General features: G+C 34.0%; 1 protein-coding gene across 22 annotated transcripts in view; it reads right to left on the bottom strand.

Annotated features, from left to right (window-relative positions):
* Positions 1 to 15,464, bottom strand: part of MAP2 (microtubule associated protein 2) — a gene marked incomplete at its 5' end in the record, with an annotated part of 75,070 nt that overhangs the window by 14,330 nt on the left and 45,276 nt on the right. For 15 of the 22 annotated variants that reach the window (XM_081242800.1, XM_081242806.1, XM_081242807.1 and 12 more), the window contains 3 exons: positions 4,652 to 4,992; positions 9,906 to 10,053; positions 15,164 to 15,225. In XM_081242800.1, the coding sequence (XP_081098926.1) occupies positions 4,652 to 4,992; positions 9,906 to 10,053; positions 15,164 to 15,225 (551 nt within the window). Of the gene's footprint in view, positions 1 to 4,651; positions 4,993 to 9,905; positions 10,054 to 10,995; positions 11,167 to 15,163; positions 15,226 to 15,464 lie in introns of all 22 variants that reach the window. The other 7 variants (XM_081242805.1, XM_081242790.1, XM_081242793.1 and 4 more) reach the window with 2 other exon arrangements.

Raw genomic sequence — 15,464 nt, 5'->3', positions numbered from 1 at the left:
AAATAAATAAATAATTTAAAAAAATAATAATAAACTATTAAAAAAAAAAAGTCGAGGACTAGAGAGGTTAGTATCTAAGGCCACACAATAATTTAGTAAAAAAGCTGGACCAAGAACTCAGCTCTTACATTCTGATCCAATATTCTCTCAGCCAAAATTCACTGTGGTCTCAGCGTGGGGTGTTTCTTTGGGAAATAACTGTAACAGCTTTAGGCAGTCACACTCATTCAACAAGTCACTAGAAAGAATGCATCTCTCGATGCATATAGTATACTACATTCATTCAACTTTCACTCAACAAATATGCCAAATACCTACCATATACTGAACACTGAGGACAAAACAGACCTCATCCCTGATTTTATGTAGCTTATGGTCTAGTAGGTGAGACAAGATAGACATTAAATAATCAATTATACAATGGAATTTATAAATATGGTGAGAAGCCCTGGCTACAGTATCGAGAGTATATCAGATAGAGAAAAGAACAGAAATATTCTACTCAATATTCTGTAATAACCTATATGGGAAAAGACTCTGAAATATATGGATATATGTATATGTATAACTGAGTCACTTTGCTGTACACCTGCTACTAGGATAACATTTTAAGTCAACTATACTCCAATATAAAATAAAAATTAAAAAAAAGAGAAAAGAACAGATGAAGGGAGACTAGTTAACAACTATTGCAGTGATATCAACAAGATATAACATATCCTGTGCTAGGGTGGTGGAGAGTGGACTGCAAGAAATGGGTAGAATAAGTGCTGTTTGGGGCACAAAATCATTAGCACCTAAAGATGGCCAGGATATGGAATGAAGGAAAGGGAGATGAAAAGAAAACTCGTTGTTCTGATTTGTGAAACCACCTCATTAGTATCTTTCAACTATCACAAGGTGCTTTGTATACTGATCTTCATAAAGCTGACGGAGAAAAAACAAGAAACCTGTCAAAACATGTAGGAGTATTCCATATAAATCAAAGTACCTATAAAAAAAACATCTGATTCACAGATAGAAAAAGTACCATTCACTGAGTTTTTGCTTAAATTTTTTATGCCTCACATTTAGAGAAATTGTTTATTTTCTTATCTTTGTTTAAATCAAGCAGCCTAGTCCTTAAAAAGCTAACACTATTTATTCTAAAATTTAGCTTTAGATTTAATGTAGATTAGGGAGCTAGGTACATTGAGATAGTTTTAAATTAATACACTTAATAAGATAGCTTTACCTATGCCTTGAGTTAAATCAACCAAGCTTACTATCTATAGTAAATCCGAGATTGCATATGTTCCTTACAGTAGAATGAATTTATATTTTAGCTGAAAAGATTAACTTTATTGCTTTCTGTAAAGCTCCTCATATCTTCAGCTAGCTTATCTATTCCATTAGGCATTGATTTGCCTCACTGAACTGAGACCTGAGCTGAGCCTCTTTGCCAATAGAAAATTGGACTTCAACAGAAGAGATAATAGCCATAAGCACAAAACTTATACATATGGAAGAGCAATAAATGTTCAAAATGGGGCAAATAATAAAGCTTCCCAACTTGGAAAGTTGTTGAATTCCTAAGACACTATATCTTTCATTATACATTTCCTCTCCCTAATATTAGTGATTGCACAAACTTTAAAACAACAATAATAAATCTTTTAAAATTAAATTATTTACATACAATTAAACCACTCTGAATTTTATGACAATAGAGTCTGTGCAGATGGTTTGAATTAATTAAATTAAGGTTACATCTACCAATTTACTCCCATCTTCACCAATAAGAGTTGTGTGACTTTTTTTCTCAATAACTATAGATGACATATGTCTATTACAAAACAGGGCTCCTACAGAAGGTATAATATTGTTTTGGTCCTCTTCAGTGATTCTGGGTTGGTCACTGTCCATTCAAATATCCTAGTATATACAATTACTATTGGGGACAACATGCCACTGGCTTCAACTTCCCCAACAGGGTGCATTTATGGATTCTCTGTCAGATAACAAGGGTCTTTAGCATATCATCTTGACAATTTCTAAGAAGCTTTAACATAAAAATTTCTCTTAGTCATTTTATAAGGTTGAACCTTTAAAATCCAATCAAAATCCCCAGTTTAACATGTACAGAAAAAGACCCTTTCCTCACTCCCTGTATTTGAGAAGATCATACACTATAAGGAGGCTTTTACGGGGATAAAGTGTTGAGTGAAATACTTTTCCTACAAAAACAGTTCAACTGTAGTGCATCTCAATTTCCCAATTCATTTTCCTGTCCAATTTAAATGCACTGATGCTATCTATCACAAAATAGAAGGCAAATATATTCCCTCCATCTATTTCTTATCTTGGTGAGGAAATACCTCCTGCTTCTCCAACGAAAGTCACTTCATAACTCCACTGTTGTAGATTTTTTCCAAGTTATCTGAAGATGCAATAGGATAATTTTGCATCAGGTTACCACTTGCCTCACGGAACAAGAGATTTTCTTCAAATGACATGCTGATTTGAGGCTATTTTTGTTCCTTCTGTAATTTTTTGTGTCATATCTTTACTAACCCTTAATTACCATAATCTCTAGGGCAGCATTAGTTCAGCTCAAACGAGTGAGACATCTTTATATCAACTTTATCAATTAACAAATATAGTAGAAGTCAATTAAAATTAGACATAGAAATATTCACAGCCAGATATCATAATGAAGTAGAAAGAGAAAATAAATAAGTCTTCATATTTTGGGCTTCGTTTAACTTAATGATTCTAGCAAAGCTGAGGCCAAAACAACTTTTTGTCTGTCTTGAAAAGTCCTTTGAATAAAATCATTTATTGTCAAATTATATCAATAATTATTCCCTTATTAGATTTTCTTTTTAGTTTCAATAAAATATCTTTGAGGTACTTAATATTCACTTGTGATACTAAGAAGAAACAGGTTCTTTTAAGTATCAATATTTTCCAGAAGATAAGCAAGTAAACCTCGCATTTAGTTAAGGACAATACCAGGACACTGGGATAGTTATAAAAAGAGAATTGATTTTAAATACACATGATAATTACCCTACTTTAGGGGGTAGATCAAAAGAGCTAAAATAATAAACTTGCAAATTGGTACTAAATTTATTTTATTCAACTACTCTTTTCAATTATTTATGTATAAATATAAAAATAATATGACATTTGGATATTTCCAAAAGGCTCAAAATATTTCCCTCTCTTGGATGTGAAAAACTATGATAAAGGCAAGAGTATGAGATTTTTCGAATTACAGGCTTAAACTTGGTAGAACTATTTTTGTTTTATGCTTAAAAAGGGTTTCTTGTAGCTCATATTTTAATGACATTTTTCTATGAAAAAGCATCTTTCTGTGACTATATTATTATAGAATGTTATAATTGTTCTGAAAATGGCACACTGAGTCCTTCGTCCTTTCTTTGGTTGATTTTTGCTTAACTCTTTGGACTTCCTTGAACAGAATCACAATGAGAAAGCAAAGAAGTCTGTTGCTAAAGGAAGAAGCAATATTTTTTGTTTCATCACTGAGTAGGAGTCTTCGACAGCCTCACGTTTTGGCAAGACGTTTCTTCTAAACCTGCTGAAAATACATTTTCTTTGGCATGAGAGAGGGATACCAGAAATCAGTGGCAGGAAATATAAGAGAAAAGAAAAAGAGTCAAAGAAAATAATATTGAGGTTAAAAAGAAAAGCTTTTTTGGTATATTGAAAGGGCATTACAAGTTTGCTAATGTATAAAGGAAATTATTGCTTTCTCTCTTCTTTCACTAATGGATGGGTGTTTTATCTCTTCATTGACAATACAAGTCAAACTATGGGTATATCAATATCACAAGGGAAATATTAAATGATATTTGTATTTGTATTGTATTAGCCCTAATTGCTTTGTCCAAACACATAGTGTAAAAGCAAGGTTCAGGTTAAGGTAGAACTCAAAGCCCTCTGGTTGGAAAAAAAATGTGAATGTTTGCTCTGAAGCTGAAGTTAAGAGTTAGTAGTAGAATTTTACTAAGAACCCTATTCAATACAATTAATCTGAAATAGATTTTCCAATAGAACCATATAGAACTGTCTATTAATTATCAACATGAATATTTGCCCTTTGCAATGTTTAGGCAATAGCAGCCAGAGAAGAAACTTGGGGAACCATGCTCTGATTTGGAAGGAACATGGGAAAATGGTAGAAGATGTCATAGGAAATCCTTGGGGAGAAGGAAAGAGATAAAAGTGGAATTACTAAAAGATGGTCAAAGGAACTCACAGTCAGGATCTAAAATAGATCACTCAAATTCATATCAGAAATGTAACTTTAATCTCTTAAGTTAAAATCCACAAGGCAATAGAGATACATTTAGAAAAGATCTGTTAGGTAGTCAACTAAAAGATTCCCTTATATGGTTAAATCAATTTTTATCTAGTAATAACCACAAGGAATGGACATGCCATATGATTTCCATCATATTTCATAAGCTATCTTTCTCAGATAAGATCCATACTCTCAGCAATAAATCATAACCTGTAACGCTTTAAAACCTCAATCTCCCTTTTGTTTTAAGAACCGTTAGCTTATAATATGAGGATGACAACATAATAAGTAATGGGATTTTACTTTGGCAGCAAATACGTGTGTTCATGTGATTCTTACCTGACCCCCTTTAGGTTGGTATTTGATGTTGTCTGTCGATCCAATTTTGGATTTGACGTTCTTCAGATCTGGCAGTGGTTGGTTGATAAGCCGAAGTTGCTTGGGAGTAGCAGGAGATTTTGGAGGCGTACGTATAATGGCAACTTTCTTCTCACTGGGCACCAAGATGGCAGACTTGGGGGTTCCTGGTGTGTGAGGGGTCCTGGGGTAGCTAGGGGTTCCAGGAGTGCCTGGTGTGCGTGAAGAATAGCTTGGTGGGGTCCCAGGAGTGATGGCGGTTGATCCGGGGGTAGTGGGTGTTGAAGTGCCACTCTTTCCTGGTCTGCGAATTGGCTCTGACCCTATATTAACAGACAAAACAGAACCCAAACCACAGTGTCAGAAAGTTCTCCTGGAGACACCCCCCTTCCCATCCATTGTTAGAACTCATAATTCATTAAATTTCTAAAGGGTTTAGAATATTTATGAATTACAACAATGCTCAAAAAGGTGAGAACCTCCTATTTTTAGGCCCATAAACTGGTGACATTCTTTTGATTCTATCAATGTGAAGATAATACTTGGGTTTTCCTGATTTATTCTTTTTTTTTTTTTTTCAGTACGCAGGCCTCTCACTGTTGTGGCCTCTCCAGTTGCGGAGCACAGGCTCCGGACGCACAGGCTCAGCGGCCATGGCTCACGGGCCCAGGCGCTCCGCGGCATGTGGGATCCTCCCGGACCGGGACACGAACCCGCGTCCCCTGCATTGGCAGGCGGACTCTCAACCACTGTGCCACCAGGGAAGCCCCTGATTTATTCTTAATTCTCATTATGAATGTGTCAAAAGTGTTTTCTTCTTGTGTGATCATTTAGGCATATGGATCTGCCTTTAGTTGGAAAAAGAGTCTGCACTTAACGTTCTTTGTGGACTCATATTTACTGAAGAGTCCTTAAATGACATGCAGACCACGCGTTCTTTTGTGTAGTAAGTTTATTCCGAGATCCAGGTGGATACACAACATAAAATTGTATATTTAGATCACATGCTTTTGGCCTGCATAGAAAATTATTTAACTCTAAAAAAAAAAAATCTAGTTCTCTCCTTAGAAAAGTGGGATGTTATAAAAATTAATTCACATTGAATCTTGTACCTGACTGTGTTTGCAATTATTTCCTTTATAAGGAAATATATCTTAGCTCTTATTAGAAAAAAACAAAACAAAACAATTTCTTTCCTTAGAAAAGTAGGGTGTTGTAGCAATATGTTCACAGTGAATCTTGTACCAGATTGTGTTTTCTCCCATACGTTCATTATTAGTTTGCAGTTTGGAGTCAAATCAATAATCCTTCACTGTCTATTAATAATAAAGATATTGTGAGGTGTATTTCTTTGCCTCAACTTGATGTTAACCTCATTTTATCACTTAACTCATTTCCCCTCATTTTCCTATGCTATGTTTCTCACATTATTTTTTTAATGTGGGTTTAAATGCCATTTCAAATGCTTTTTTGAAAGAATAATGATATAAATGAGTATATACACCTTAACAGATTTCAAAGCACTTTTGTGAATACCGAACATTTGATAACCAAACATACACACATGCAGTAGAGGCAGCTCTTATTATGTCTAATTTAACAGTAAGGACATTGAGGTTCATTTACCCAGATGATACTAAATGCTAAGCCAGATATGATATTTAGCTTCTTAATAGTTGTTGAACTTTCTCTTAACTCTAAAAATCTTTCATCTAAAATAATACATTGATTCCAATAATAGAACACTGATTTACATTGTTTACATTTATTATACAAATTGTTTCACTTTTTAAAATATTTTATAGAAGGGCATGATTTTTATTTTTTACTACTGAGTATGTAACTTTGTAAAATCAATGAATCTTCTGGAAATTTTGTAGAGGATAAAGATATAACTCATTAATTTTAAAATCAATGAAGTAAAAGGGATCGTAGAGTCATCTGATGTAATTCATCATCAGTGCAGAAAGTTCTTCCTGAGAAAGGAGACAATTAATCTTTGCTTAAATATTTACAAGGAGTGAGCTCAAGAGCGCTTCTGAGATAATTGTAGTCTGCAGACAAAGTAAATCTACCCATTGGTCTAGACTCAGTCTCCTGGATAACCAGAATAATTTTACTTCCTCTCTCAGTGAACAGTTTTCACATATCAAGGCAAAGTTGCCCTGTGTCCTTTTGGTCTTTTAGTAGAAGGGCAAGACATGGGTAGACTATTCAACTGGCAATATGAAATGGGATTTGAGAAGAGTAAAGTGATAAATTAGTGATTTTTATTGCTTTCCACAAATATGACATTTCAAGACCAGGATAATACAACCACATTCAACTTGTCTTTTTGTAGATTCCTGGCTATAACATTTGTTTATGGCAAGGTTTTGATGTTGGTTTGAGTCAGTCACTATGTCCTGAAAAATCTCTTCAGAAACTTTATTTCTTCTTCAAATGTATTCTCCATCACGTCATCACTTTTAAATAGCTCAGGTCTTTTGGGGAGAGAGATCATCTCTGTATTATTTGCCACTCTACCTAACACTGGTGTCTTTTATGGGGCCTGAACACAGCAGGAGATCAACATATTTTTTTTTAATGGTATGAATTTGATTCAGAATTTATCCAAGTGTGCTGAGGTATTTTTCACTTCATGGAGACTGAGTTAAAGCAATAATCTGGATGTGCATAACAATATTTACTAAAAGAAACATTTGTGTAAAAGTAAGAGTTATTTCTATACCCCTAGAAAATGGCTTTAAGTTTTGAAAAAGTAAAGGAGGAAGGTTCTGTGTTATATCTGGAGAATGAGAAAAAAACACAAGTATTAAGAAGCTCTTAATGCTGCTGTTCAATAGATACTATCAATTTTCATTGTAATAAATTATGTTCTAGTCATCAAAAATGACAAATTTGAGTGTTTCTTATTAGTTCTGAAATAGAAAAGATTAAATCTAAATTACTAAAATGATTTAAAAAAGATTTATGAGTTACTCTATGACACTATGTTCTTATTTATCTTGTCAACTCTTCAGTGACAATGTCTTTCCCTCCTCTTGGGCTGAATGAACTTCCTGCATAGCACTTTCTTTCAAATCTTTTCAATAGCTGTACAAAATACTAGAATATTCCTGTGTGCAGTTAAGGAGATGATAGGCAAATAGGAGGAGGCAAACTGCTTGTTCTGCTAATTGTCCCTATGCCTTTTAGCTATTGCTATGTAGAGCTAAAATAGACCCTATGTCCTAGATTATCAGAGTATCCGTTATGTTCATTACCAAATAATACAATGTCATATGCTTATGAGCATAAGTAAAGGTAAAAAGTCAAAACAGAATTGGCTCAGAACATAAAAAGCAATTTGTATACAGATACATTTTAAAAGGCAGAGTACAGTGACTCAAAGATGTGGATTTATGTAAGAAAGTGTCATTTTGCTTCCATGGCAACAAATACAAGCATAATTCAAGGTGTGCCTTTGGGAAGCACTGGGGCCTTTGTGTTGGCTCAACATCCCTGGGGTAATTGCTGATGCCCAATTCCAACTCCAGGTATTTGGAGTTAAATTCTCCTCTCTGGAGATTACTAACTCTTAAGCGTCTTCTTTGCTAGTTTGCATACTTTACATGTGTTAAGGTGAAAAAGAGTTTTAGTCATTTCAAAGTGTTCCTAGCATGTATTTCAAAGGATGTTAATGCTTTATGAATCCAAACGGTGTGAGACACAATGACTTTAATTATAATAAACACTTTCACCATAGGCAAAAAACACTGTTTAAGTGTCACACAAAATAGTCACATTTGAAGTGGGGCAATTATTATTAAATACTTAGAAAATAAGTGGTGAAATCAACTATAATGTGATAGTAGTAGCAATTTCCAACACTTTTGTAATGGATTTTAAATGACAGAGATGTTATTCTCCAAATGTTTCCACCATTTTGTAATAGTTTTTAAATGACAGGGATACTATTCTCTGAGTGATTCTACAGAACAGTTCCCTAATACTATTTCTTCTAAATAAATATAGAGAAGACATTAAGAGGACAGGTTGTGAACTTATCAGTGGGCTGAAAACCAAATTCAACCATTTACTAGCTGTGTAGTATTGAACAAGTTACTGTCTTTAAAAGGTCAGTTTTCTCATCGGTAGATTTAATGAGGTTATTAATACCTAACCATCAGCATTGTTAATTAAACTGATTGAAAAATGTGTCTTAAGATTTTAGCACATATATGTGATTAATAAATGGTAGTATTTTTGTGGTAATAGAAACACGTTTATGAAAATAATTTAAATTACTAGATAGTCTTGGTAGCAACATAGCACATAAGTGGGTAATGATTGGAACTTTTTATATTCTTTACATAAACTGTGATAATTGCTGACCATTACATTATGAAATCAAAAGAAACTGAAGCTATTGCACAGAACATGCTATGTTTATAGCCTCATTGGAACACAAATTCTTACCAAATTGAGCAGGATCCTTAATTTTGATTGTTGATTTTCTAGTTAGATTTTAGGACTTGGAATTCTAATAAAGGTTAAGCTTTTATATTTAAAAAGTCCCTGGACTTCCCTGGTGGTCCAGTGGTTAAGACTCGGAGCTTTCACTGCAGACGGCGCGGGTTCCATCCCTGGTCGGGGAAGTTCGGTACGCCGTGCGGTGTGGCCAAAAAAAAAAAATCCCTGACTATGGGTTTTCTCTACTAATTAGTTCTTTCGAATTTTCTTTTTTTTTTTTTTTTTTTGCGGTACGCGGGCCTCTCACTGTTGTGGCCTCTCCCATTGCGGAGCACAAGCTCCGGACGCGCAGGCCCTGCGGCCATGGCTCACGGGCCTAGCTGCTCCGCGGCATGTGGGATCTTCCCGGACCGGGGCATGAACCCGTGTCCCCTAGCATTGGCAGGCGGACTCTCAACCACTGCACCACCAGGGAAGCCCTCGAGTTTTCTTTTTTACTTTAAACTTGAAGAGAGAAAATATATTCTGAAAATGACTTTATTTCAATCCTATTTAATGGATAATGAGGTAGTATGTACTCATCTCCTCCATCAGTTGTTTTGACTCAAATAATTGTTTTGGACCCATTGATAGCCTGGGTCTCTGATTCTTAGGACAAATATAATCTGACTTTAATGCATATTTTATTTGCAAATGTAAAATATAAGTACATTATAAGCTACTCCACTTAAGGGATTTTTAAAAAATGAATGAACACGAAGCCAAAGCAAAATAAACCTACTAGTGGTCCGCCGTGCAGAAGAGGAGATAGAACTGTTGAGAGAGAAGGAGTTCTCATCTCTGTCTCCTGATACGCCTCGTCGAGGAGGGAGAATGGAGGACGGTCTCGGCAGAGAAGAGCGCTTTTCTGGGCTCTTGGTTACTCCATCCTGATTGGGGAAAATAAAACGACGTTGCGTTCCTGTGAATCTTCGTTTTAATTATGCAAAGTAATTACATTGCTCTGGCTAAGTTTCCTCCTGTGCTGATAGATGAATTTCTTTTAATCCACACTACTGACTTTTATATACTTATAAGAATTTCTGCTTCAAAACTTAGAAAGAATTCAGATTTGCCTAGAGGTTTTATAAAAATATATTATTTTGGAGTTAGTGCTAAAAATCGATTGTGAAATTCAAACTCTAAATGATAACATGGATAAAAATAATGTGCTCAAGTAGTCTCCAGGTAATTAATAATTTTAACTGAGAAGTCTTCATCAGCATGATAATGTATTAATCAGAAAGGACTGGCAGAAAGGCACTGCATGCGCAGTATTTAGCAATTATCACCACCATATACTGTGCACTTACATGACAGGAATGCTAAGTACTTTACATCCATTTATGATTTAATTTTTACAAAAAATGTTATATGCATTTTAGAGCTGAGGAAACAGCTTTCATCAGTTTATGTAATTTTTTCAAAAATCACTGAGTTGAGAGGTAGCAGAGTTAGTATTAAATCTTGATGTGTCTGATACTGAGCCCATACTGTCTATTATATTATATATAATATAATTTGGTACAATATTATATATAATATGTCACATGTAACATCATATATAGTATATTTTGTATTTGAAATTTTATTAAATATCAAATAAATAATAAATTAATTATGCATATATCTTACAAAAAGACATCTATTTTTTAATGATTGGACTATTTATAACTACGAAACACTTAATTTGTACTTGTTTTTAATAAGGTCTATTATTTATATGTCAAACACTTCAGAACTGAAAGTCTTTGCTTTCATACATTTACTGAATTGTGTCCTTCTCCCAAATTATGTTCCTTTCTGCACCTTTGATTGGTTTGCTGCCTTACCTTGTTCCCTGATTCTGAGTATGGTAAACGGTCTGAGGAGCCCGCTGAGGTGGGCTGTATGAATAAACTGTCAGAAAATGTAGCCCTTTTAGTCGTACTAGGGCAGGCTGAGCTGCATCGTGGGGACTTTGTGCTACCCTGTAAGGCAGGAATCTTTGACAAGGTAGAATTCTAGCCATGAAAGAAAACAAACAAAAGCACAAAATAAACCAAACTATGAAGTAAAAGGAAAATTTAAAAAAATATATGTAAACGTATAAGAAATTAAATGTCTGCTTTTAATAAGAACACATGATAAATGGTTTAATCAATGATAGAGATGTATATTATGTGAGAACGAGAGATTTTCATTGAACACATCTTTTTAACTGGAACTAACTTAAGAATACATATATAATGAGAATATAGATTAAAATATTATTTATAAATTCTATGTATAAGGTCTCTGATTAAGCCATAAACCTTATAATGATACCATATTTGGAAAATATCTTGAGAGTCTGTTGGAATTGTTCCTTTAATAAACACAGCCCTTAAATGGTATATATAATCAACATTTTGATCACATTTCACGAACTTTAGAACAAAGTATATTTAAGGCCTAATAATGGAAAATAGTTCTTTTTTAAGTTGAGAAAATGTATTTTCAGATTATCTACACTGATTTCATCAGAAAATTGCAGATTTTATATATAATGAGTTCATTTCATGAGTCAAATGCATACCAGGGGCCAAGTTATACCATAGAATTAATAACATTTTTATGCAGAGACCACAGTTTGTATGATGTGCTATAAATTCTAAAAATGAAAGTCAACACTGACTAGATTGCCCATAAAAATCACAAGACTTATTTCACAGGTGTTGATAATCCCTGGGAAGATTGTCAGAAAGAGCAAGTGTAAGTGGTTGTACATATATATACAGCTTTTGGAGAAAGCTATGCTGGCATGCCACATGTCTCAGGGGAGACTGTTAAAAATACAGACAAGTATGACAAAGCCGAGGAGATTTTTATCTTCAAATAATTAATATGATTTAGCCGATAAAAAAACAGCAGTTGAAACTAAGATTTTTATCTCAAGTTGTAACCTCGGTAGACACTTCGAAGAGGCATAAGTATTCACAGATTGCACGAATCACTTCTTGTTTTAAAGACCCAGCACCTTGAGTGGGAAGTATAACTGGGTCAGCACAAGTCATTCTTTTTTGACTGATGCTACCCACAAATCAGTGAATTTCAAAAGTGTGGAATAGGAAAGAAAATGGAGTAATTGGATTGCCTCAAATTATGAAAGACATCTACTAATCTCCTGCTAAAAACAAAAACAAAATAAAATGAACAAACAAACAAAAAAACTCAAATGAAATGAAAGATTATAGGTTAGGTTCACAATAAAGATCAATTGAAAAATCGGAGAGAACTGTTCTGATGGATGTACTGAGTTAATCTTGAGGTTTTAGGAAACATAGGAAGAGGATGAGGTTACAAGGAAAAAGGAGGATTTTAAATGAGAAAAAGTTAGAAAGAATGGTGGTCTAATCTCCCTTCTTCAGAAGGATGAGATGGGCATTTACAAGGAAAAAGGTTAGTTTTTGTGTCAGTTGTATATGTTCTCTGTCCAAGTGTAAGCATTGAATGCTAATTCTTGTTGAGTTACTTGAAGACCAACGGACTTGAAAATTTCTTTTTTTTTTTTTTTTTTTTTTTTGCTGTACACGGGCCTCTCGCTGTTGTGGCCTCTCCCGTTGCGGATGGAGCACAGGCTGCAGACGCACAGACTCAGCGGCCATGGCTCACGGGCCCAGCCGCTCCGCGGCATGTGGGATCTTCCCGGACCTGGGCACGAACCCACGTCCCCTGCATCGGCAAGCGGACTCTCAACCACTGCGCCACCAGGGAAGTCCTTGAATTGTCTTTCACACTCTTTTTTTTTTGGTTTTTTTTTGTTTGTTTGTTTGTTTTTTTTGCGGTACGCGGGCCTCTCACTGTTGTGGCCTCTCCTATTGCGGAGCACAGGCTCCGGACGCGCAGGCTCAGCGGCCATGGCTCACGGACCCAGCCGCTCCGCGGCATGTGGGATCTTCCCGGACCGGGGCACGAACTCGTGTCCCCTGCATCGGCAGGCGGACTCTCAACCACTGCGCCACCAGGGAAGCCCTTGAAAATTTCTGAAAGATTTTGCAAACAATGTAATCTTAAAAATTATTTTCATAATTATTCATAATATTTCACAAATATTATGAAATTAATAATTTCATAATAATTATTTACATAATTATTTTATGTAATCTTAAAATTATTTTATAATCTTAAAAAATATTTTACCAAGAGAAAGCTCAGACTTACTTTCTGTATCTGCTCCTAAAGACTTCCACTTTTAAAATAATAATAATAATAATAATAATACTTATTGCTGTTTATTGAATAAATACTATGTTCTAAGCACTATAGAATGTATTATTTCATAAAATTACTTACTTAGTGTTTACAACTCACTTATGATATAGGAATTTTTACTCCTCCCTTTATTTTTGGAAAATTAAGACACAGGAAGAAAAAGACCATATAGTTAATAAACATTCAAAACTTGGATCTGGCCTGTTTCATGGTCCTGCTCTTAACCAACATAACCCACTAGTTCCCCATCAGAAACAAGGTAAAGAGATACAAATCTTGAAATAGCAGTGTGTTCAAAATAAGGACTAAAATTACCAAAGTGCTAAATGGATTCTATTGCTTGCCATAAGTTCAGGAATATGTCTGAAAACATTTATATAATAATCAATATACATATATTTTTTAATCAACATAAAGTCCCTTGGCTTCAATATGATATAAAATGTTTGGCTGTCATTGAAAATGAATTCCTATTTTTCACAATAAATAAAAAGAAGTCTAAAATTTTATTAGTTTTTAGAAAGCTAAACTAAGAATTGTGATTTACATATCATACATGATGGCTAAGACCCAGAACATTGTGATACATTACTAATTATCATCACTCAAATTATTTGTTGTAATTTTAGGATTCCATGATAAGTCTTTTAACTTTTTTCTTTCAATAAGAAAGAAGTAAAATACTTTGCGTTGGTTTTGGTCTTTTGAAAATTTAAAAAACATGATTAATAATATAAAAATAAAATTTGCAAAATAAGAAATATAAAAGATTTATAAACATAGAAGAAGCTAAACATCATTAATACAACCAAATTAAAACAACAAAATATTTCATCTCCATAACTTGGTAAATATAGAAAAAGTATAGAGATATCTAGTAATAACGAATACAAGCATGTTCATATACAGCTGGAGGACATATAAGCTGTAGAACCTTTCTGGAGGACAATTTGACAATATGCAGCAAAAAGTTTAAATGTGGACTTTCTTTTTGAAACAATGATTTTGCTACTACAAAATTATCCTAAGGACATACATTCATAGATGTAGCCAAAAAGATTTCTACATTAATACTGCTAAAATAAAAGAAAACTGGTTTGAATGTCAAGTAATGGGAAATTGATTAAGAACATCACAGTAAAAATACAAAATGAAATATTATGTAGTCATTAAAATGATGTACAAGAATGTTTAATGACATGGAAATCTGTTTATTGTTTAATTAAAAAACTGATATGTGGTGTTTCCATCTTTGTTATTAAACATATAAGTGTGTAAAAAAAATTAAGATTTTATGTCAAAATGGTAACTGCAGTTATCTTTAGATAAGGAGATAATATATTTTTACTTATTTTTCTCATCTACTTTAATTTTCTCATATTCTTATTTTGTAAAACAATAATGAAAATGTGTTGTAAAATACAGTTTAGTGTTGATTATAATGGTTTATCTTGATTCTGTGAAAAGTAAATAAATTGGGCTCCCCCACTTTTGCCAGATCATTATGGTGTTTCACATGTTTTTGTCTTACTAAAAAAGAGGCAGCCTAAATGCCAGCTCTGCCCTCACCAGCTACCATCACATTCCAGAAGACATTCGGACATGCTTGAATGCCATCAAGAATCAATCTGGGTGAGTTGAATGATCTAAAATGTTTTAAAAGAGTAAACATCTAAAGTCTAAATTTTATCTAAAATTATTAAAACATTGCCACTAATACCAAAGGGAATGTTGAATGAAGAGCAAGGAAAAAGTTATTTTACTCACAGACACTTTGTCCTTTGTCTGTTTAAATACACTGGGAGCCTGAGCTGATTCAGCACCTGCTGCTGTTGAGAGAGGAGACAAAAACAACCCCACACTTAGTGGCTAAAGACCACGTAAATGCATTTTTAATGCCTTTTGGATATTCAGTTGTGTCAACAGACTAATGCAAAGTGAATTTTGTTTATATTGAGACTCAAATTCAGTAACTGAAGAAACCCGAATAATAAGAACATTATAGCATGTGGCTCCCACTATAGAGTGTGCTAATTACTATAACCCAGTGTTTACCAAAGCACAGGTA

Source organism: Mesoplodon bidens (assembly GCF_964165515.1).
Source record: "Mesoplodon bidens genome assembly, chromosome: 8".
Classification (NCBI taxonomy): domain Eukaryota; kingdom Metazoa; phylum Chordata; class Mammalia; order Artiodactyla; family Ziphiidae; genus Mesoplodon; species Mesoplodon bidens.
This window is presented reverse-complemented; position numbering and strand designations above follow the sequence as displayed.